The sequence below is a fragment of the Cicer arietinum genome, chromosome 1, assembly GCF_000331145.2.
Source record: "Cicer arietinum cultivar CDC Frontier isolate Library 1 chromosome 1, Cicar.CDCFrontier_v2.0, whole genome shotgun sequence".
Classification (NCBI taxonomy): domain Eukaryota; kingdom Viridiplantae; phylum Streptophyta; class Magnoliopsida; order Fabales; family Fabaceae; genus Cicer; species Cicer arietinum.
In genome coordinates, this window is record NC_021160.2 from 5233743 (window position 1) to 5259035 (window position 25293).

A 25293-nucleotide genomic window follows, 5' to 3' on the forward strand; every position below is an offset into this window, starting at 1 on the left:
TATATATGTATATAAAAAAAATTCGTGATATATATATATATATATATATATATATATATATATATATATATATATATATATATTTGAAGAGATGAAACAGTAAACAAACAAATTCGAATTAATTGGAACTAAATTGTTATGAAGACCAAAAAATAAAATAGAGATTAAAAGAGGGGAAAATATCTTTAGAAATTGAGTAGAAGAAACTCTCTATGAACACGTACAAGTCAACTCTTTTGTTGAAGTGAAAACTATTTGCACATGTGGAGAAATTTGTATAAGGTGACATCAAGAGAGTGATGAGTCTATTTTAAATATATATAATAGATTGTTAATATAGAATATATAGTTACAGATCAGCTTTTGACTGCGTTGAAAATGTTTCCTCCATTTGTATAACATGACAACAAGATGAAAAATGTTTAAATATGAACACGTACACATCACTCTTTGGTTGAGATGAAAAATGATTGCACATTTGGAGAAATTTGTATAAAGTGACATCTAAGAGAGTGAGAAGTTTCTTTTAAATATATATAATAAATTGTTAATATAGAATATATAATTACAAATCAACTATTTGACTGAAGTGAAAAATAATGTTACACCCGTAGATGAATTTGTATAGAATGACATCAATAGAATGAGAAGTCTCTATTAAATATATATAATAAATTGTTAATATAGAATATATAATAAGTTTAAACTAATAATGTAAAATTATTTTTCTTAGAAACAATATACCTCGTTAATAAGGGACATTTTTAGTTAAACTACTTTAAGTTTGAATAGTTAAGGACAAGAAGCTTAAAATATATAATAATCTAACGAAAATTTTCCCTTGTACCTACTCATTTATCCCTATACCCCCAAAAGTAAAGGAAAAAAATACTAAAATACCCTCATACATATAATTTTTTTTTAATTTCTTTATTTAACATTTCCGGAACAGAAATAACAAGCAAAAAAAAAAAAAAAATTCCGGAAAACTTCTTTCAAGTTTTCCGGTACACAACTTTCATTCCGGAAAACTTGAAAAAAATTTCCGGTACAGAACATCATTTCCGGAAAACTTCAACGTAACATTTCCGAAAACCACCGAAAAACTTCATCCACATGTTTTCCGGTAGTTGTTTGATAATTATTAATAGTTTATAAATCTTGTTATGGAAAAGAGTATTAATCATTAATTATGGTGTATTAATTATGAATTATTATGGTATATTAATAGTGTATTAATTATTAATTATTTATGGTATATTTATATGTGTTAATTAATATTTATGATGCGTTAATTATTGACTAATGTATTATCATTTATAAAAATAATAAAATTTAAAAAAAATTTAAAAAATGGTGTTTACCAGAAATCTTTTTGAGAAAGTTTTCCGGAAACACCTTCTGTACCGGAAATCTTTGGAATGAAGTTTTCCGGTAGTACAATTTTTCACTTCTGTACCGGAAATCTTTTTTAAAGTTTTCCGGTAACAACTTTTTGTATTGGAAAACTTGAAAAAAGTTTTCTGGAAATAAGGTGTGTACTGGAAATCTTTTTTGTAGTTCTGAAAAAGATGAAATTATAAAATAAAAAAAAATCTTTAAATTAATAAGGACATAATTGTCATTTTCAAAAAATTATGGGGATATGGTATAAAAATGGGGTCCATGGGAAATTTTTCCAATCTAACGTAGCAAAAGTACAGCAGTATTTTGTGGACCTGATTAATTAATTGACTTGAATTGACTTTCACAATTATCCCAATTTTTTTTTTGTGAGCTTTATTTTGTGGAAAACTATTCATGTGCAATATTTGTTCTCTACTGTTGTGCGAAACACTGACACCAAGGAATAAAAAAAGCGATTTTTTTTTTCTGAATAAAAAAAGAGATATACTTTATATATAAAAAGTATATGCTTTTCACATTATCAATAGTATATTCCCGATGTGATGCATTTCTTATCAATCCAACCATATAAGATGTTATAAAATAAATAAATAAATGCAACCATATAAGAAAACGAAAAATAATCAGCCAAATTTCCAAATGATAACTCAACTGATCAAGCTTATTTTCATACAATAGAAATATTCCATTCCAACATCAAAATTGCCCTCACCATATACACATACACCAAAATAGAGAGAAAAAAAAAAACATGAAAGAAAAGGTGATTACAAAATTGATAAAACTACTCACAATTCACCATAATCTAACAAAATCTATATGGTATGCGTCCTCAAATATAACCATAACAATAATTAGAGTAATAATCATCAAAACTATTGTGAAGAAATGGAACCAAATCTAAAATTAGAACAACTAGAATCCCTCATCAAAAGTGAAGAACTAAATCCCACCATAGAACTATCAAAATCAAATTGAACCAAAACATCCTCAAATTGATACCCTCCAATCACAATAGGATTCTTTTGTTCAACACCACCATCCAACAATCCCAAACACATAACATCATCACTTAACTTCACCATTGAGTTTCTTCCATATATGCTCCATTTCACCATCTCACTTTGTAGAACAAAATCAATAACAGGCACATTAGGACCGACTTTTGACTCATCAATTCCATTAGAATCAAAACAAACATCAAAAGGAGCCACTGAAGTTACTCTAGTCATGTTCATTGAAAAAGCAGCTTTCAAAAAAGCACTTTTGAAGTTGCCATAGATTGAACTTTGAATTGTTGTGTAAGGCACAATAGAACTCAACTTTGTTCCACTATTTCCCTCTTGAGACAATGATGGGGTGTTAAAAGACACTTTTTTGCCACCAATTTTGATGGATTTCACGTTGATGAAAGATTCATGGTTTTGGCTTTCGACAAGAGGTGTAAAAGTCAAAGATCTGAAAATTTCAGATTTTGTTGAAGACTCAAAAACAGTGCTTGTGCTTCCAAGTTGAACAAACCCAGAAGAAGACGAGAGACAAAAAGTGATTTTTCTCTGTGAATTGATTGAATTGAAAACCTGTGATGAAAAAGAAGTTCTAGATCTACCAAAACCAACAATGCCTTTAGCATCACTTGATAAACCATTCAAGAGAAGGGTATGTGAACAAGTGAAGAGAAAATCATGGGCATGTTCAAAAATTGAATCTTTCGTTGATTTGAAAGCTACAACATCTTCTACAAGTTTTCCATCAGTAGCTACTTTACCTGTGATGGTGTTTTCAGTGAGAATTTGACATGGGTGGTTTTGATCTATGGGAAATTCAAATGTTTGATTGGTTTTTGCAGTGAGGCATTGAAGAGAACGGTGAGGGATTGTACGGAGAGAAAAAGAAGGGGTTTTTCTTGAGGAACAATGAAGCCAGAAGAGTGAACCAGTGAGATCAACAACGAGTTTTGTGGGAAGAAAAGGGGTGCCATAAGAAAGGGTTGTTAAGTATTGGAGTGTTGTGGTGTCTTTTGTGATTGGGAGAAGGAGGGAATTTGGGGAGGAAGAAACAAGAGAAAGGAGAGAGAAAAAGAGAGGAAGGAAAATAGAGAAGGAAGCCATTGAAGAAGGAAAAGGAAAAGAGAGTGAAAGTTTAATTTTGTTGTTGGTTGGTTGGTTGGAAAATGGTAGTTGAAGAAGGAAAGGAAAGGGGGGTTGTCGGCTTTGAGTCGCCGCGGATGGGTAGAAATATAGAAATGGGTTGGGAATGGATAAGGGCAATGAATTGTTTTGATTTGTTTTTTTTTTTAGTATTACTTTTGTTGTCTTGTACTGTGTAGTTTTGGGGTTGCTGACTCGATAACACTATGTGATGCTAACGTGCTTATCTTATCTTTTCCTTTCTTTGGAAGTAGGGATGACTTCTATGACTAGACTAGTTATGGCAACTTAACTACAGACTAGACAATGCATTTTTATACTTTTTTATTTTAATTATTATAATTTTTATTTTATTTTTTCTAATTTTAATTCAAGGAAATAAAGTATAGAGAAACTTTTGGTAGATCATTGAGTGTTTTGAGGATGAACAAAATTTGAATGAAGTGTCATCAAGGTTGGTAATAGTTTTTACTTGATAAGAGATGCCGCTTCTTTAAAGCTACATCTTATGGTGACTCTCATTTACTCAAGTTGCATGAAAGGAACCTTAGACCTCCTATATTTTATGTATGGACAACTGAACTTAGATTAACAAATGTGATATTCAACTTGGATGTAGATGACATCAAAATTAATCAAGTGGACCGATCTAAATATAGACATGTTACTTCAAAAAAAATGTTGGACTATTTTTTTTTTTTTTTTTCACAACTCTTTGGTAGAGTTTTTAATAAGAAAAATAATTTAGTACTTCGTATTCAAATAGAGGTGACTATATAATATATCGATATTTTTAAAAATTGTGACGAAGTTCTAATTTATACTTGGTATTTGATTATTAATGAAATTGTTTAATTTTGTTTTTGTAAAAAAAAAAAGTAAATTCAGGTGGGAAATAGTGGATCATCGTAGAAAAATTATCTCACTTATAGATAAATTTTATTTGATTATTTTTCATAAATAAAAAAAATTAGATAGTAATTTAAATATCAATAAATTGTATTGATTTTTCAAAAAAATTTGTCAATTAAATTTTTCACTAAATCTATACATTAAAATATGGTAATAAAAAAGATTTTTATGTTGTAGAGGGTGAGGCAGTATTTGTTTAGGACATTAATGTTATAATTAAATGTAAAATTAGTTGTTAACACTTGAACTTAGTTTATACAAAGTTCTTGAATTCAGTGTGCATAAATGTATTTAAAATAAGTTTACATAATATATTTGATTACATAACATAAGCGTATATAAACTGAATTTAAATAAGATTTAAATTTTTTAAATGATATATTAACTAAATTTAGTTCACGTAAATGCATTTTAATTGAATTTATGTATACTTACATGAACACATTTTTTTTAAATCTAAAATATCATAATCTGCATTTGATATGTAAGTTGAATTTACATAAATATATTTAAATTGAATTTACATAAATGCAATTGAACTAAATTTAAATAAATATTTAGATTGAGATTGTGTAAACATACTTAAATTAAGATTGTAAAAATTTATTTGAATTGAGTTCATCCATGTGTTAAAAAAACACCCAAATGAAAAATAAATATGAGCTTAATTTGTGTCTTAAACATGTAACTAGAAATTAGAGTGCACCTGAACAAAAAGAATGTCAAATATTTCTAAACCAAAACTTCACACATGTTGTAAGTCAACTTACATGAAACTGATTAAATCATGTAATAAAATATTATATTATGAACTCTAATTGATTGTTATTATACAATATCTGCATTTTTGGATTCACACAGAAACAGATCTTCCAACCTCCAGAGAACAGACATGAAAATTGTTCCTAGTTTCCTTTTCTTCTATACTTTGATCATCACCTTAATATCCCCTTCAATTGCCTCTACCCTTATTCAACCCAAAGCACTTGTTCTTCCTGTCACAAAAGACTCTGCCACTAGCCAATATGTTACATTAATTCACCAAAGAACACCTCTTCTTCCTATCAAACTAACATTAGATCTAAGTGGTCAATTCCTTTGGATAAATTGTGAAAAGGGTTATGTCTCATCAACATATCACCCTGCTCATTGCACAACAAAACAATGCTCAATAACAAAATCCAAATTTTGTAGAAACTGTTTTTTGTCTAAACCAGGATGCAACAATAACACATGTAACCTTTTTCCAAACAACATTTTTACTCACATAAATGAAATTGGTGAGGTTGCATTAGATGTTGTTGCAATTCATTCAACTAATGGATTAAGTCTTGGTAAGATTGTTACTGTTAAAAACTTTTTGTTCACTTGTGGTAGAACAAATCTCTTGAAAGGTCTTGCTAGTGGTGTCAAAGGCATGGCAGGTTTTGGAAGGAGTGAAATTTCAGTACCTTCACTTTTTGCATCTGCTTTTAGTTTAAATAAAAAGTTTTCAATTTGTTTGAGTTCTTCAAGTGGTGTTCTGTTTTTTGGTGATGGCCCTTTTGTTTTTCTTCCAAGGATTGATGTTTCCAAATTTCTTATCTTTACTCCACTTATAAAAAACCCAGATAATTCAGCAGGTCCAATTTTCCATGGAAGACTTGGAGCTGAATATTTCATTGGTGTGAAAGCTATTAGAATAAATGAAAAGTTGATCTCATTGAATACATCATTGTTGTCTATAGGTGATGAGGGTGAAGGTGGAACAAAAATTAGTACTTTAAATCCTTACACAATCATGGAAACATCTATATACAATTCTTTTGTTGATGCATTTGCAAAAGAACTTGAAGATGTTCCAAAAGCAAAGGCAATAAAGCCTTTTAAGCTATGTTTTAAATTGAAGGACTTGGGTGTTACAAGGGTTGGACTTGCAGTGCCAACAATTGACTTTATGTTACAAAATAAGGATGTTTTTTGGAGGATGTTTGGAGCAAACTCTATGGTTCAAGTTAATAATAAGGTTTCTTGTCTTGCATTTTTAGATGGAGGTGTAGAAGTAACAACTTCCATTGTTATTGGTGGATATCAATTAGAAGACAATTTTTTGCAATTTGATTTGGTTAACTCAAGACTTGGATTCAGCTCCTCCTTGTTGTTTTTACAAACTACTTGTGCAAACTTCAACTTCACCTCAAGTATTTAATCAAAGGAAACTTTTTTTTTTTTTTGTTCTTTCTCATTATTTGTTGCGTTACATAAATTTGTTCCTTGATGTTTTCCCATCACCTTATATAAATATGTGCTAACATTTTTTGATAAATAAGATATCATATTTAGATTGAGAGTATATGTTATCCCCCTTTTCTTGTCTGATATATGAATTTGTTGGATATTATTATTTTATTTTTTTTATCATTACATATTGTGTTTTAGTAGTCAAGGTTAGAGGACTTTATGATTCTAAAGATTTATACCTATTGGTCTTTTACCTTATCTAACTTACAAATCCTTTAGCTGACCATAAAAAAAAAACTTATCCACTCAAATATAAAAACTTGCAAATTCTTTGTCTCATTATTTTATTCAAGGTAAGAGGACTTCTATTTTTAACATATTTAGTATATATTAATCTCATTAATACTCTTACAGTCATTAAAAAAACCCTAATTTCACAAATGTTAAAAAATATAATTATGTGTAATTAACTTTTTAGATTTTATATTAAATATAAATTAAATTTATTAAATTGTTTCCTTTTAATGTTAAACATTGAACTACCACTATTAAATATTTTGAATTAAATAAATATTGTATTAAGAATAATAATATTAAATAATTTAAAATAATTAATTTTTATTTATAATAGATATCAAAATTTTAGAGATTTGTTCAGTCTAGTTGACTAGATTGAATCTTGGTATGCTCACCCAAAAATAAAAGATTGGATCTTGGTATACATAATATAATGCTCTTTAATCTTTTTTTAGATTATTCAAATTTTGATTTGTCAAGTGATTAAAGTCTGACTCCTTTCTAAAGTTATAACATTTTTTATGCATTATATATATATATACGAGACGTTTTAAGTGAAACTCTCAAAGGATTCTTATAGTGAGAGCATTAAACAGCAATTATTGAATAAAAATAAAGAGATAAAACTAAATCTCTCGTTAAAATTTGCACGTGATGTTTCAAATTTTGCATTCACACACGTTTTTGGTTGTGCAAATTGTCATTCTCCAATAGCACTAGTGGTATGTGCTCCACTTTCTAGTTTTTTTAAATATAAAAATAAAAGCAAAAATAATTAAATTAATAAACATCCAGGCATAAAAATGTGCATTGATAAGGCCAGTACAAGTGAGTGCTTAATAATTTTCTTGGCTCGAGTGAATGCATAATTTTGTATAAAAGATTAATCGAAGCTCTCACCGTTTTAACCCAATTCACACAAATGCAAAACATTTTGTATATTATTGTTGTTTTTTTTACTCTTAATATGTTATTGTTAATTATTATTATTATTATTAATTAGTATTATTATTATATAATTCATTTGATAATTTTATACAAATTAAAAAATAAATATAAATCAAAGAGAAAATAATAATTTTATTAAATTATATTTATCAACTATTGGTGTGTTTAATAAATAACAATATTATCATTATTATAAAATAGAAGATAATGAATTAAGAATGATGCATATAATATTACTTAGAAAATAATTTTAAAAAATTAATTAATATTACATCATCGTTGTTGAACAGAATGAATATCTCATGTAAATTTAACTACTATTTCTATCGTACAATGCGTATCACTTTGAATCATCTCACATATATATTTTAAAATGTCTATAAATAAAAAAGAGAGAATGATAATTTTATCAAATTATCTTTATTAACTATTAGTATATTTTTCACTATCATAAATATGAAATAAAATACAACTCTTTGGAAACAATCTATTATTATCTCTATAAAAGCTAATGCTAATGTCTACCATTTTGACAATATCATCATAATCTAATTTGATGACACATAATTAAACTTACAGAAAATTTAAAAATTGATTGCATCATCCAATTGTAATCACAAATCTAAATTAGTTATATAAAATAAAACCGATTTTATTAATTCTTTTATAAATTTTATAAAAGGCTACCATTTATTGTGTTCTTTATTTAAAATTAATATTATTTGAATAAATTATCTTTTCATTCGGTTAAAATTAATTATTGCCTTTTTAATATTTGAATATATTATTTGTTCTTTCTTTGGTAATGATAGTTGGTGGATTTTGTTTGGTTGCAATTAACTATGGATAATTTTGAAATATTAATTGAGGAAGAGTGTTCAATATCAAACTATCGTCATCACTAGTAATTTATAATAACGTAATCAAGTGTATTTTGTAATGACATGGTAAGAATGTTGGGATAGAACCAAGAGAAGAAACAAAAGTGCCGTAGTCTAATCCTACAGGAAGATTAAGATTAATTTTAATAATTCAACTTTGCTGATGCTAGCTTGCACATAAATAAAAAACCAACGTGCGTTATTTATAAGAAAAAATAAAGGAAATATTGAATCTTAAAATTGTAAGTATTAATTTTAAAATTTAAATCTATGAAATATTAAATCTGACAGCCACATATATGGTTCTGTAAGCTGGCTATACTGTATATTTGGCATTGGTGGTTGAGCGCATGTGCAATGTGTCTAAACACATAAATATTAGAAGTTTCTTAGAAGGAAAAATATTCCTCAATTATTTATAGAGCGTGGTACCAATTAATTATTTTTAGTACAAAAAGGGCAGTACCGATTAATTAATAATTGGAAAAAAAATGACATCATCTATGATTACTATGTAGAGAGAGAGAGAGGTATCGACTCATGAATTTTTCTCTCTTGGCAATTCACATTAATGGTGTGTTTTGTTGATCTGTACACCAACAGATTGCAGAAAAGAAAACATTATATGATTCCGTTACACCTTTTTCTTTCATTTCCAACAAAATTTAATATTACTTTGAAGTGATCTGTACACCAATGACTAGCGGAAAGAAAATAAAACATATATATATATATAGAAGATTTATAGCACGTTAGAGGTTTAATGACAGATCAACAATTTTTTAAAGATTTGAAATAAAAGTTAACGTTGGAAACGTTCTAATTAGAAATATAAAGACTACAATAAACAAGAAGAAAAATGTAAATAAATGGTCTGTTATTAATAAATAAATAAGATAAATAATTTATGAAGGGTTTTTTATGTTTGAGTTGTTGGTTAGACTTAAGTTAATTAATAAAAAAATTGAATTGAATTTTTAATTAAAATAATTTTTGGTTAAATTTTATTTACTTTAAAATTGAAAGACAATGTACCCTTATACTTGAAAAGTAAAAACAAAAAACCTAAAAATGTACTCTTATAATTTTGTTCAAGATCACAAAACTTCCTTGACATGGCCTCGAGAAAATGTATAGACTATGGAATTTCATTTCCATAGCTTTTATAGATATATGAAAATTTATTTATAGATTGGTCCAGATTAAAAAAAATTTCTTTCTTTTTTTCTTTTATAGAATAAGTTCTTAAATTTTTTTAATGATTAATCAGTTTATATTTATTGTTTATATTTTTTTCGTTTAACATTATTCTATTTGTCTTTAATAATAAATATTTTTAATTGTTTTTTCTTAATATAAATTTGTTTTCAAATTATTAAACATATTTATTATTATTTTTTAAATATAATATTGACACAATTGTTCTAATGGTCCCTTAACTTAATTTCAGATAATATTATTATCACATTTTTTTTATTTGGTCCTTTATTTAATTTTAAGTAACAATTTGATCATTTATATCTTAAAATGTCAATAATATTGTTCTTTCTTTACATAAACTTAGAAAATTCATCAAAATCTTCAAACAAAATTCATAAAATTCAATACCAAATTCAAGAAAATTCATGTATTCATCAAATGCATAACTCAAATATTAAAATAAACTCATATTTCCATCTTCAACAACATCAAATAAAGAATGAAAATATGAGTTTATTTAAAAAATTGAGTTATGAATTTGATAAAATTTGATTTTATATTGAAGGCGATAATTAATTTAATGGATCTTGTTTAAAAATTTTGATGAATTTTTGTAAAAAAAATATGACAACATTGTTGACATTTTAAAACATATAAGGTCAAATTGTTACTTAAAATTAAATAAAGAACTAAATCGAAAAGAATAAAAAGAGATAAAAAAAAAATTGAAGTGTTATTTTAAATTAAATTAAGGAATCGCATTCGCAATAATACCTATAATATTTATTGTATTACATTCATTTACATAAGTGTTTTAGAAATATTTACAAATTAAATAAAAACATGAAATGTATTGTATAATTTTCATAATATACGTGAAAAAGGCAAATGATATTTATAGAAAAAAGCGAATAGAGTATTTATCTTTCCTAACCATAACAATCTAATGGCTATTGGCCAAAGATATAAATCTACCTTCGATCGGTTGTGTGTTTAGTTGAATTGTTTGAATCTATTGAAGGGACAAGTAGGGGTGTACATGGGTGCAGATCGACCCGCCAACCCGATCACCAAACCCAACCCGATTTTTATTCGTATTCAGTCATTTTTGGGTTTGACCCAACCCAACCCGTTGAAACCCGCTTATATTTGGTTCGAGTAATGGATTTAACAATTTGAACCCGTCGACCCGACCCAGTAACTAGTTATATATATTTTTTTAAATTTTGTTTGGCAGTCTCAGCAGTTCAATATTATTAATAACTGATTTTTGTATGAATGTTGATGTAAGGTGTTCATGCGTCTAGACTAAATACTGAATTTTTCTCGCAGTTTAACATTTAGTTTGTTTTGACCTTATAATCTCGTATATCACTACTCATAAAATTCGTATATAATTTTTGTTATAGTTTTACATAATAAATGTATGAATGAAAAGCTTATGGTTATATTTATAATGAATTTAGTTTAAATTTTGTACATGTGTTAAATACAAAAACTTATAGAAAAATACTATTCATTTTAGTTAAATACCATACATTTGAGATAAATACTAGTTAAATATTGTTGTTGAATTTATTTATGTATTTGAAGATTGTTGAATTTTTTTTTTTTTTTGTTGAGAGGTTGATGATTTTTTTAAAGTATTGAATAATTTGATTGAAATTTTATAATTTTTAAGGCATTCAAGTATTAAATATATTTTCATTCAATATATTTTTCCGTAAAATAAAAAAAAAAGTTATTATTTATGTATAACCCGTCAACCCAACCCGTTCCTGATCGAGTCGGTTCGGTTCGGGTTAAATGAAAAAATACATATTTAAAACTAAATTCAATCCAAAGATAATTGATTGGTTCGAATATCGAGTTTTGTCAAAATCGACCCAACTCATCCCAAGTACACCCCCTAGAGACAAGAGTCATTGCAAACCTATGTGTGAAGGATTGTTGAGGCTATGTGAAGTGCTAGGGTTTGGTTTTCTCATTGTAGCTTTAGTCATGTACGAAGTAAGGGGAGTGAAAATGGCTCAATTAGGCGATACGGATCCCAATGTTGTGTTGTTTGGCTTGAAGAGGTTCTTGGTCATGTTGTAAATCAAGTCCTTTTGTACTTTTTTTATAAAACCTTTTGATGTTTGCTTCAAAAAATATCTAATGGTTGGAAATTTTAATTTTGTCATGTGATGTTTTGGTATTTTAATTTTTGTAAAAAAAAAAAAAAACTAATAGGTGAAACTATTTTGGATAGAAAGTAAAATTCTAGATTCAACGTATTGAAATGTATAATTGTCGATTTTGCTTCGATGCAAAAACAAATTCAATTAGTAAGTGTTTCAAACGACTCTTCGTAATTTAAAGTCTAATTGTTTTTGCTATTTTGATTTGGATGACCTAATGGACTACAGATTAGGTCTATATTTTAATTATATAAACTTTTAAAAAAAATATAGTTAACTGCAATTTTAGTTCCTCTATTTTTATTAATTAACAAAATTAACTTTTCTATTTTAAAAGTTGTCAGTTTTGGTATTTTCTTTTGATTTTTTAACTAAAAAACAATGACATGAGATATTTTAAATAATGTAACGTATGATACGATAATGTAAAATGATTAACACCTATAAAATTAAAATAAAACACAGTAAAAATATAGCTTTTAACTTCAAACTTTTTTCGTATTTTTAATTTAATTAATAACATATGAATAATCAAGGCATTTAGATAATTATATATCATAAAATTATATGTCACGTCATTTAAAGTATGTCGAAAAAATTTCCTCATAAAAACCAAACCAACACGAAATAAATATTTACTATCTAAATTAGAATATTTTGAACATAATTAGCTTCATGTATTTTTGGACCAAATAACCAACTTATAAACGAAATGTTAAATAATTTATAATATTATTTATTTTTTATCTTTAAACGAAATACTAAATATAAAAAAATAATTGTGAAATTCTGAATTTAAACTTAGAACATTATGTTTAATCTAACAATAATGATATTTATCAATTGAATTAAAATTTAAAACTCATTATTTTTATAATACATAAATTTATTTGATTCATCTTTGGCTATATTTTAAGACTATTTCCTTAAAAATGGAAGGGAAAAAAATAGAAAAAATGCATGCAAAAATGAAATGAAATGATAGTCAGCAGACAGAAACAAAACTTTGTTTTTTCCCTATATATGTCTCAGTCTCACTACTTTCCCTTTTCTCTTTCTCTTTTTGCTTTGAATATCTTTCTTATGTCTATCAACCTTTCTTTTTTCTCTTCATGGCTTCCAACAACACCACCCTTTTCCACACACTTCATTCCGGTCGCTTGAAACATCGAAATTCAGCGGTTGCCGCCGCTCTTAATTACCGTAGAGGTAAAAACAGGACACATTCGGGTATTAGCTCCCTTGTGAATTTTCAGACAAGGTTTCATGAAAAATGAGGTGGTTTCTGCGAGGAAGCTTGCAGCTGGGTTGTGGCAGTTGCGGTTTCTTGAGTTCTCACGTGCTCACGGTTCGTTATGTTCTTCCAACTCTAAGGTATCTGTCATTTGTTTTAGGATTCTATTTTGATTTGGTGCAATTCTATAATATTAATTACCTATATGGATATATTTTGTCCTCAGTTTGAAGCCTCTATGCCATTTATTAAATCTTCAAAAGAAGGACCAACAAAATGGAACCCTTCTCTTAAAAAAGCATCCAACGAGTATTCCACAATAGTTCATAGAAGGAAGCTTCTAGAAAACAAAAAATTAGCCACTAAACATGATTCAATTGTCACTGTTTTACTTGAAGAACTCCTTCAAGCTCAAAATTCCATCAAAAAACTTAAAGCTTCACAGAATTCCTCCAAGGAAAAAATCAAACATATTTTGAAGAACATTAAATCAATGTTAGATGAGTTAGCAAGGGAAATAAAAAGTAAAGAGATGATGGAATTACTTAATACCAAATTAGTACATGGATTGGATTTAGCCAATGAATCACCAATAAGTTTAGAAGAAACTACGAAAGAGAAAAGAGAGAAAGAGAATTAACAGAGGAAGTTTGTGACAAATTGGCCAAGGAAATAGTTGAAGAAAAGGCTAAGCTTGAGAGGATTTTGAAGGAGGTTGAAGAAGAGAGAGATATGATGCAAATGAGCGAGCAATGGCGCGAAGAACACGTGCAAATGAAGCTAAGTGATGCCAAAAATGTACTCGAACATAAATATAATGAAATGGTAAATTTGATTGAATATTTACAAATGTTCTTAAGATCAAGAGGTGATGAAGTTAACAATAAGGAAATAGAGAAAGTCGACTTGATTAAACAACAAGTTGAATCGGTTAACATTCCACAAATTCTTGAACTTTCTTATAATTTGTCATAGTCTCGTGATGTATTTCCAATCCACATTCAAAGTTCTCAAAGTCAAATGATGTATACCAATGATGAAGGAAGCTTCAAAGAGTTGGAATTATTGGGACAAGGAAACTCAAAATCATCATATAATTTGTGGGATGAAACAATAAGAGAGAAGTGAAGGTGAATTACAAAAGTAAGAACAATTAATAACATGACACTCATCCTTTTACCTAATTATTATCGGTTGTCTAATTAATACAAGAGGAGATTTATGTTTCGTGCATGCCACTCTTAACACAATGACAACTCACTTCAATGGATATATCTTTATTCTTCCCCATATTCAACTGCATTTATCCCTACTAATATTCATTTGATTTCAACACTCCTTTTTATCAACGAAGCTATACTTATTATTATTATTTATAATTATTTATGAATGAGATATTTTTTATCAATATAGTTGGTTCTTTTAGTGTGGTATTGACTTATATCCCACAAAGATGTCTCTTTAATTTCCACGATCTATCGATTTAAAAACCTCTTTAGTAAATAATTTGTAAGAATCATTGTCAAAGTTCTTTTAAAAATCTTTGTCAGAGTTCTTTAAACCTTAAAGATCTAACTTAACTCTATTGAGTCATTGAAATTTAATTCATATAAACTTTATACCATTAATAAAAAATGCTAGAACATTTAATTGTTATGTGGATTCCAAAGATATTAATGTCTATCCAAATCTCTAATACGAAGAAACACTTTAAAATTATGAATGACAAGCTAAGTATTGAGTGCAAAACTATATTATTTGGATTCTAATCATTATTATTAAAAGTTTTATATTTCCTAAAATTTAAAAAATAAAAAGTTTGTTTGATTATCCTATTCTATAAAACTGTTGCCTAAAACTATTTATTCTTTTACATTAAAAGCATTGATTTAGTCTAAATGTCATTTTTTTTGGCATTAAAATTAAAGAGAAAAAATTAATTGTAAACAAGAAATAACAAGAGAGATGGACTTAATCTATGATGAAGAGAGAGAGAAGTGAAGGTGACTTACAAAAGTAAGAACAATAAAAGAAATAAATTAAATTTACTAGAGAAATAGATATACAAAGAGATATAATACATGATAAGTGTCAACATCACACACTTTCTTTTTGTCTTATTTAACATCACACACTTTAATAAATATTTTTTAATATATTTTATTTAGAGGAAGAATCAACATTAATTTAAAGACATTTAAAGACTTGCCATATAGATAAATTAAGTAATTTAGATATGGAGATTAATAAGAAATAAACACAAATAGGCATGTGGGTCATACTTCCTCTTATTTTAAATATAAAAAAATTTAAATTAATAAAAATTGATATATTTAAAATTAAATCGATCAATCTTTATTAATTTAAAGTTATTTATATATAACATCGGATGAAAACAATTTTGACATCATTAAAAGGAGTGTGATTGATTAGTTGATCTCTAGAACATGTTTCATGGGGGACCATACCCATCATAGTTAAAGATATTTAACTTGTACTTCTACACATAACAAATAGCCAATAGAAACCATGATTTGATATGCCATGATTTGATTTTTAACTTGTATTTCACTCATTTTGACTAAGCATTAGAAAAATTGAAGTGCTTCACGTCATGATTGTATCCAAAACCCCATTTCATCAAGAAAATCACTTGCCACGAGAGCACACATCCACCAAGATTCGAATATACTAATTTTAAAAACAAATTTATATATTAAAATTTTAAGAGGTACTTTTAAGAAATTTGTAAATATTATTCTAACTTATTAATAGATTAAGGAACACTATATTAACTTTTGATTTATTAATACACCAATTAAATTAATTAGTAAGATCTAATCTAATTGACGATTAATATTTTTTGTGATTATTCGAATTTAAATTTAAGATTTTTCATTTATACTTGTAAGCTGTGATGTTTGCTAATCTTTTTACATAACTAAAAATATTAACTATCTAAAAATATATTTGATAATCATTAAAAAAATATTTGTTATTAAACTGATTATTAAAATTCTGTTCGGAAGTTTGAGAGGGGAAGTTTCAAAGCTTAAGAGCAATGGACTCATAACATTAGTAGTAAAATTAGGAAACACTTGTGAATAAAATTATTTATTTATTTATTTATATTTCCTAATTAAATCGCCGATTCTTATAGCCGCGGCAGCGCACCTTATTCCGCCGCCGTATATGGCCAAAAGTAGGAAATTAACAACCAGCCGCAGCGAGCGTCTCTTAGGAACATATACTTATTCTTACAACCAAGTCCCTGTCGCCGCTGACCCGTCGGAGCTCCGGGAAGAGGATATCTGGTCCACCACCGGCGATTCTGTCGATAATGACTTGAATACTTCCGATGAGTGAGAGCCACAGCATGCTGCAACCTCCGAGAGTAACGGCGGATCGTCCAATCGGAATCGGCGCCGGATTAGCCAGAACGGCGACGACCACCGCCAAATAGGTGGTTTATCACTTGCGTTCGAAAATCCGGCGAGTAACAGCGCGACTGTGACGGCGAGGATCGTGCACCAGTTCCGTTCACACGAGAGCGTGGCTTCGTCGCCACGTGGACGACACGAGGCATCATCCTTGCCGGTGAACGTGCCGGATTGGAGTAAGATACTCCGAGTTGACTCGGTTGAGTCACTACACGATGATGATGTCGACGATGATGATTTGGAGATGGTTCCGCCACACGAGTATTTAGCGCGTAGCCGTAAGATGGCGGCGAAATCGGTTTTCGAAGGTGTGGGTCGGACTTTGAAAGGTCGTGATTTGAGCCGGGTTCGTGATGCTGTGTGGAGTCAGACCGGGTTCGATGGCTGAATGTCCGGTTCAGGTGGTGGCTTTTTTCTTGTCTGAAAAATGGTTATTGCTTCCGCCTTGTTTGTAATTTTGTTAATTATTAGTTAGATGTTGTTGTTAGTAATATTGTGGTTAATTAATTAATTAATTAATTAATCATATTCCACTCGGTGGTTGTTTGTTGGTTAATACTCCTACATTTGTTTAATTATTAGAATGGGTTGTTTATTTTATGTGGGCAATGATTCGGTTGGGTGGACTTGTCTGAAGAGAGTCCAACTCAGTGGCCAGTGAGCCTAATTAAGCAGCAAGCAAATGCTAATTAGCATGCAATAATAATTGGAAGAATAAAAGTTGTAATTTGAATTGCTGAATTCTGACCAAGAATTCAAGATCATGATCTCAGACTAAGGTCACTTTAGTTTTGATTTTGTTTAATTGTGTCTTTCTGTTTATACTTCTTCAGTACATAAAATAATAAGAATCACATGCAAGAATATCAGGACAGAAATGAAACATGATTTGCTATGTAAAAGAAACATGAAAAAGGAAAAAGGTGTGGGGCTCACTCGTGACTTTGATGTTTAGTATATAACACTTTGACCAATTTCAATTTTTTTTAGTAATTGGGTTAAAACACATTTCATGTTTAATTTCTTTTTTAGGAACCAGTTTTCTGTCGTGCTCATTTGCTTTATCCCTTTACCCTCTATACTTTATATATACAGCTTTTCTAACATTTTAGTTAATAAAAAATTCTTAACCACCCTGCATTACTTTCAACGATGAGAATCCTCACATTGTTCATGTTAATGTGTGTCACTCACCTCCTTTTTTTCATTGCATTTCATTTCTTTGATGGTGATGTTGAGCACACTTTGAAAAAAAAAACCTCATTCTCTGTTGACATTAAGCTGGCTAATAGAAAGGTAAAGTCTTTTAAATGTATTATAAAGTTGATTAATTAATTTTTTAAGCATTTTAGAATTAGTATCATTATTAATTATAAAAAATTTAGAATATATGAAAGTGAAAAGAGAAAGTTTGTATAAAAATTTAGATTTACTTTATTCAAAAGAAATGTGGATTGGAATCCCATCACTTTTATTGGAAAGATAAGTTATAATCTTGATTCATTTTTAATAACTAAACAAATTAAGGGGAGGGGTCTAAGGTTCAGACATTTGTACCATAAGCTCCAATAGAGCATCTTACAAATGATATCATTTTTTAATTCTACATCTTTTTGGATTCTGGTGTTGTTAGTATATTTTGTTCAAAATCTCTTAGGACTTAGTGCATATTTGATTTTGTGGTCGGAAGACGTGCAATGTTACCACTCTGTTTGAATGTGCAATCAATGTTATAATCTTGATTCATTTTTAATAACTAAACAAACAGTAAGGCACAACATAATAACTAAACAAACAGTAAGGCACAACATTGTTACCACTCTATTTGGATGTGCAAAGAAAAGTTATAATTTTGATTCATTTTTAATAACTAAACAAACAGTAAGCCACAACATACCGTCCTGACCAAATTTTTTTCTGCCATGAATGGCCAATCAAACTTATGGTTGGTATTTCATACAAAAACACTATTGTATTTTCAAGATGATTTTTCTTGTATGCCCTTAAATATTAGTCATATATATAATAATAATATTAATTCTATTATAATTTAATGTCTCAATTAATTAACTAATCATTTATATTAATGCATTTATATTTTGTTTAGACATTGGCAGCTCCATTATTTCACCACTACAAATTGGCTCAGCAATGGCCACCAACTATTTGCAGGATTAATCCAACATGGAGATGCATATCTCAAATTCCAAATTTCTTCACTGTTCATGGCCTATGGCCATCGAACCAGTATTGGCCACACCCATCACGATGCAGTTCTTCTGAGATATTTGTTCTCAGCGACGTGAGTTTATCAGCTCAATTAATTCTCATTTATATGATTTTGTGTTATCATGTTAACTGTTTGACTATTTTTTTTTATATGACTAGATTCAAAATATAGGGCTGAATCTTAACCTTGCTTGGCCAAATTTATTTGGCAATGATGGTCGATTCTGGGAGGACGAGTGGGACAAACATGGAGTGTGTTCAACATTCATACCAATGGACTATTTTCAACACACCATGACTCTATGGTTTAAATACAATATCACCAACATGCTTGTAGAGGATGGTGTCACACCAGGGGCTTGGTATACTCGGCAGCAAATCATGAGGGCTATAGAGAAAAAGACTCAAGCTTCACCCGATATTGTTTGTAGGGGTCAACATTTACAAGAGATACACGTCTGCCTGGATCCTACAACAGCAACAACATTTGTGGCTTGTCCAAGATCAACAAATTGTCGTACCATGATTAAGTTTTAGGCACAGTAACTATAATATATAATATATGCTTTATAGTTTATATATGACTTCGGTTGTAACTAGTTGTCCTGCCTGGATATACTTATAGGCACAGTAACTATAGTAATATATGCCATATAGTTTTTATATGACTTCTGTAAAGACAATTTCCAATTTCTTTTGATTATATATATGCTTATAATATTTGTAGAATTTTATATGAGTTTCTCTATTCTATACAAATTTAGGTTATAGAAACTTTTAAAGTTAAAAACTTAATTCAATTTAGTAGATAAAATTAATGTGTATCATGGGAATGATAGATATCATACTATATATTTAAAATTATTTTGATTGTCTTTGTAATTATATTCTCATTAAATATAATTTTTAAAGGAATTGGAAGGTGGAACAACCCTTGTATTTCTTTTAAAAAAATCATTTAGTTGCCAGAAATGATAATGATAATTCTAATGGTACTTTTCATAAGAATATTTTTAACAACAATAATCCATATCATTCATTATTTAGAGAGACATAACATTCTCTAAATACACATATTATCACGATCTTTATTTTCATTAATAAATTAAATAACTTAAACAAGATATCAAACAATGCTTTGATCAAAATGACAAACATCGATGATAAGTTTTGTCCAATAATAGTAGTTAGAGGTGGCAAAACTATATTATTTGGATTCTGATCATTATTATTAAAAGTTTTATATTTCCTAAAATTTAAAAAATAAAAAGTTTGTTTGATTATCCTATTCTATAAAACTGTTACCTAAAACTATTTATTCTTTTATATTAAAAGCATTGATATAGTCTAAATGTCATTTTTTTTGCATTAAAATTAAAGAGAAAAATTAATTGTAAACAAGAAATAATAAAAAGAAAGATAGATTGAAACTTTTTTTCTTGTTGTGAGAGATGGATTTTGTAACATCCCGCTTTTTCGGGACATTAACTAATAGAAAACATATTCGTTTTATTTATTTATGATTATCTTAAATACTCATTTACTTTAAAATTATTTAATAACTATTTTAATTATATTTCAAAAATAATAAATCAGAGTATTTGCAAATACTAAAAGTAATTTAATTCATTAAACAAAATAAACTCCTAGAGTCAAAACTCTTGACGTTTTACTACCCAAACATAAATCCTAGTTGGTCACAAACTTTGGACTTGTGGAAAACTCACCAAACAAGTCTACAACCGATGCAGAAGTATCTCGGAGCCTCCAACTGCATGCTATTGTACTTTCTCACATTTCTCCTATTAGGTTGATCGTGATATTATTCGCTCAAGTAACACTATATGTGACGTCCTGTCAAATGTAAGGGTCATCTCCAAATAACAAATACAAGCAAATATGCATGCATATATAGTTGTTATAGCAAAATATAAATAAATCATGTACTTCATTTAACAATTAAAAATCACAACTCACCAAAGATATACTGACAATGAAAATATAACAGTACAGTGTTTACGTAATTAATAACATTAATTCACCCAAACGACCAACAACAGGTAGTGACAATACAAATATAACATTACAATATCTACATAATTAATAACATTAAATCACCCAAACAATTAAGAGGTACAGTAATAAAACAAGTACAATATCACATATTAATTCACCCGAAACTAGCAGCAGGTACATTCATAACCATAATATCCAGATCATTCATTATTAACATTCTCATTCATTATTCATTATTGACATTGCCTCGCCCAAACGAACAAATACAATCGTATACAAATTTATCAGTATAATATATACATCGTTAATAACATTATTTCAACCAACCAATTATCAGGGGATACAATGTATCATTTATTTTTATAAAAGATTAATCACACTTAATTCAATGCATACTCAAACAGACCTTATGACTTAATCTATATGCCAATGTAATGATTCCGGAATATCGCCTCCCCCGCAAGGGCATTTCGTGGGTCCTTCCAAGCAACACCACTAGCTCAACATCCCCGCAAGGATCTGTGGGCTCCAACCAATTATGGACGCACCACCACACGACTATGAATGAATGTATGAATGTAGACACTTTTGTTAGTAACAGTATAGACCACTCAATCAGAACATCCAAAATCATTCAACCTTGTTCTAAACCAACCTAGTTTAGACCCAAAGTAATCACCTTGAATAACCACAACATGTCAAACACAACCATTATAACAACGTATAATATAACATTCATTTTCCATAATCTGAGCATATCAGACACAACCATTATTAATATTCATTTTAAAGATAACACACAAACAAAACCAATACATAACATCACGATACATTTATATCACATATAATTCAAGTAGGAAAGCGGATGGAGTGATGCCCTTACCGTTATTAAAGTTGTATTTAGAATTATGTTTCACAAACTCTTGTCTCACACATTTCACACCTGCTGCTGTGCGAGCACGATTTCTCCATCTCTGAACGTAGTTTCTCCGATCTAACCGTTGAAAACGTGGATCTTAATGTTGCAAACCTTCTGTCCAAAAATCAGCTCGATCCAACGGTTAACGAATGCGCAATCGATGTTTTTCTGATACTGATTTAACAAATTCGGGAATAGAATTACTCCTCTCTTTTCTCTTTTGGTGTTTGCCTTTTCTATCAAAATGATCTTCCTCTCCTCAACTAAACCGTTTTTCTATATATGAAGACATTCGTTTTGTTTTATTCATTTTTATTGGGAACGTTAAGTCATAATTGGAAACGTTAAGCCAGGGAACATTAAACTAAGAGTGGGAACGTTAAACCAAAAGTGGGGAACGTTGACGGAAGTGGAGAAAGTTAAGCCAGCAGTGGGAACCTTAAGCCCGAAGTGGGGAACGTTAAGGTGGTAACGTGCTATTAAATAGAGAAATTGATATTTCAACCAATACATTTTTAACCGTTCCTTTTATTATTGTTATTAATAATAACTAAGACATTTTTAACTTTTACTTTTATTATTATTATTATTATTATTATTATTATTATTATTATTATTAAAAATTAAAATAACACACTACAATAGTAACTGACAATTTATAGAATAATTATCTCAACTCCTAATAAGGTAAAATATAAAAATAAAATAAAATATAGAGGGTGTTATCTTAAAGATAGATTGAAACTTTTTTTCTTGTTGTGAGAGATGGATTTAATCTATGATAAAGAGAGAGAAGTGAATGTGAAATTAAAAAGTAAGAATAATAAGAAAAATAAATTAAATTTATCGTGGAAATAGATATACAAAGAGATATAGAATATATTAAAAAAAATATGTATTAAAGAATGTTTATTTCAATTACATATAAAATAATTAAAAAATATTAAAATCAAATATCTGTTTTTGAGAACATAATTTTATTTGAATTTACCGACAAAAATTAAATTTGATTTTTCTAAAACTTTTGACAAACTCAAGATTTTGAATTTTTCAAAAAGCACCGACACACTCGATTCTTTCTCTTGTTTCTTTTCGAAAATCATGATATGATGTTGGACTCCGGCTAAGAAAAATATATGTCTCTTTTTTTATTTATTTATTAAAATGTCACTTGTTATGCCATTAATTACAATTTACAAACAAACAATGCAATCTAAATATTTAAAATTTCAGATTTCTTAGAACACATTTTTACTCTTAAAATCACATATGTTTTAAAAAATTGAAATTTTAGACGCAGTTTACTTTTAAAAATAATTCTAAAATTTATGTTCCTTCTAGTTTTGTTAATAAGGAAGTAATAGATTTTTCAAATGAACAATCATTTATATTTTTAAAAACAATAAAAATGTTAAAAAATTATTTTTATTATTTTATAAAATGCACTACGTATTTTTTGTTCCATAAAATTGAAGTTTGAGTTTTTCATAAATTCTTAAAATAGGATAAATAAAAATAGTTAAAAGTGAGAAATAGTAGTAAAACATAATTTTTGGAAAACTGTGGGGTGAGAGAAATTGACATAGGCCCATTCTAATTTCCTCTAATACATGCTCAAAGTCCAGCTTGAAAATGAGTCCACATTTGGTGAACGACTAACAAATAGACTATCAAACAGAGCCCAATTGTCAATTTTGTGATACTTTACAATAAATATGAGTATTATTAGTACTCTCGATATCATTATTTTTTTCTAACACTAACTTAACTTTCAATTGATATTTGTTATATATAGAAGAGACAATAAATATCACTATATAAATTCACATAAATATAAAGTTTTGAATTTTAAAATCACATCAAGACGTTTAACCTAATAATATTGACATTTGTCAATTGAGCTAAAATTTAAGATAATTTTTAATTAAAATTTATTGTATAGGTTTATGAATATAAAATCCAATATTTAAATGGGCCAAATGAATAGCTATGTGATTCATTTTAATTTTTTTTTAGGAGTTTGACTTATTAACTTCACAGGGACAAAATTCAAATTCTATTTTAAACGGTTGTAAAATATTATCAATTTTACATTATTAATAGTAATTTTTTTTCTATAATTTTTTTTTAAAATAATTAATTTTCAAATTTAATAATCTTGCTAAACTTTCATAATTTTTTTAACTTAATGGTTAGGACCACGTAAAGAAGACTAGCTAAATTGGGAAAATGGGATACCAAAATGGCATGGGGACAACAATGTATGCTTTTAAGAAAGATGTACTGATCTTTATAGTTGATTCAAACATATTTAGGAAACAAGTTTCAAGTATCCTAAAAAGACATCACTGCTTCTTCTAACAAGATAAATGCAACCAATCAGTAGTCTTGTTTTTTTTGGTGTGTTGGGTTTTGAAGGAGAAAAGAGGGGTGAATCTATATTTTTCTTTTAGTCTTTATGTTTTTATTTAATTTGTGAAATTGTTTCTTTTATTTTTAAATTAAATAGGGTTTTGATCTTTCTATTGGATTTGTAATTAAAATAATTATGATTTTAAATTATTAATATTAATGAAATTACAATAAAAATTTCTAAAATTTATAGTTTTAATTTATGAAGTTATTTATTTTTGTAGTTTAATTAATAATATATAAATAATTAATGCATCCAAATGGTTCTATACCACGAGAATGTATGTCATGTCATTTAAAATATGTTGAATCATTGTTTTTTTTAGTTAAAAAATCTGAAAGAGAGACAAAAACTGTCAGATTTTAAAATAGGAGAACCGTTTTGATGAGTTGATAAAAATTAAGAGACAAAAATTGCAATTAAGTCTTTTTTTTAATAAATTAATGAGGCTATAAAATATTTCTTAAAATAAAATAAATGGAATTGAGATGTTATATAATCATTTATCATATTATTATTTCAGTTTTTTAGCAATGCTCAATCATTTTACTTCAATGCTTATTTTTAAAGTTAGGTTAGTCAACTAAGATATATTCACATGTTATACTATATTATCTATTGAGGAGTTGTTTGATGCAAATGTATATATATATATATATATATATATATATATATAAAAAAGAAACTTAACCAACAAAGTCTCTTAGTTAAAAAATGTTCCCCAAATTTAAAGTTGTGTTAGGAAGCAAAGATATGTAGATGGAAGATTGAGAGACATACAATGTGACTATATAATGTGATGTTTTTCCTTGAACAATGTTTGTATAATGATACGGTTTATTGATGA

The 25293-nt window shown here is 27.9% G+C and overlaps 3 protein-coding genes and 1 pseudogene across 4 annotated transcripts; 3 read left to right on the forward strand and 1 right to left on the reverse strand.

Moving 5' to 3' along the window:
* Positions 1 to 2027: 2027 nt before the first annotated feature.
* LOC101496241 (probable aspartic proteinase GIP2) lies at positions 2028 to 3684 on the reverse strand. Its single transcript, XM_004486087.4, has one exon. The coding sequence runs from the start codon at positions 3516 to 3518 to the stop codon at positions 2283 to 2285; it is 1236 nt and encodes a 411-aa protein (XP_004486144.1). The 5' UTR covers positions 3519 to 3684; the 3' UTR covers positions 2028 to 2282.
* Positions 3685 to 5242: 1558 nt separating this feature from the next.
* Positions 5243 to 6801, forward strand: LOC101499516 (probable aspartic proteinase GIP2). Its single transcript, XM_004486247.4, has one exon. It carries the CDS (start codon positions 5362 to 5364, stop codon positions 6655 to 6657), a length of 1296 nt encoding a protein of 431 aa, XP_004486304.1. The 5' UTR covers positions 5243 to 5361; the 3' UTR covers positions 6658 to 6801.
* A 6446-nt stretch (positions 6802 to 13247) lies between these two features.
* LOC101496567 (uncharacterized) lies at positions 13248 to 19798 on the forward strand. Of its 2 annotated transcripts, none has more exons than XM_073367856.1 (3): positions 13248 to 13569; positions 18977 to 19171; positions 19258 to 19798. In XM_073367856.1, the coding sequence occupies exons 1-3, from the start codon at positions 13462 to 13464 to the stop codon at positions 19633 to 19635; spliced, it is 681 nt and encodes a 226-aa protein (XP_073223957.1). In that variant the 5' UTR covers positions 13248 to 13461; the 3' UTR covers positions 19636 to 19798. The 2 variants fall into 2 exon arrangements, with proteins under 2 accessions (XP_073223957.1, XP_027192072.1); XM_027336271.2 differs by lacking the exon at positions 13248 to 13569 and adding an exon at positions 17620 to 18165.
* On the forward strand, positions 16622 to 17464 carry LOC113783920 (protein S40-6-like; annotated as a pseudogene).
* Positions 19799 to 25293: the final 5495 nt, after the last annotated feature.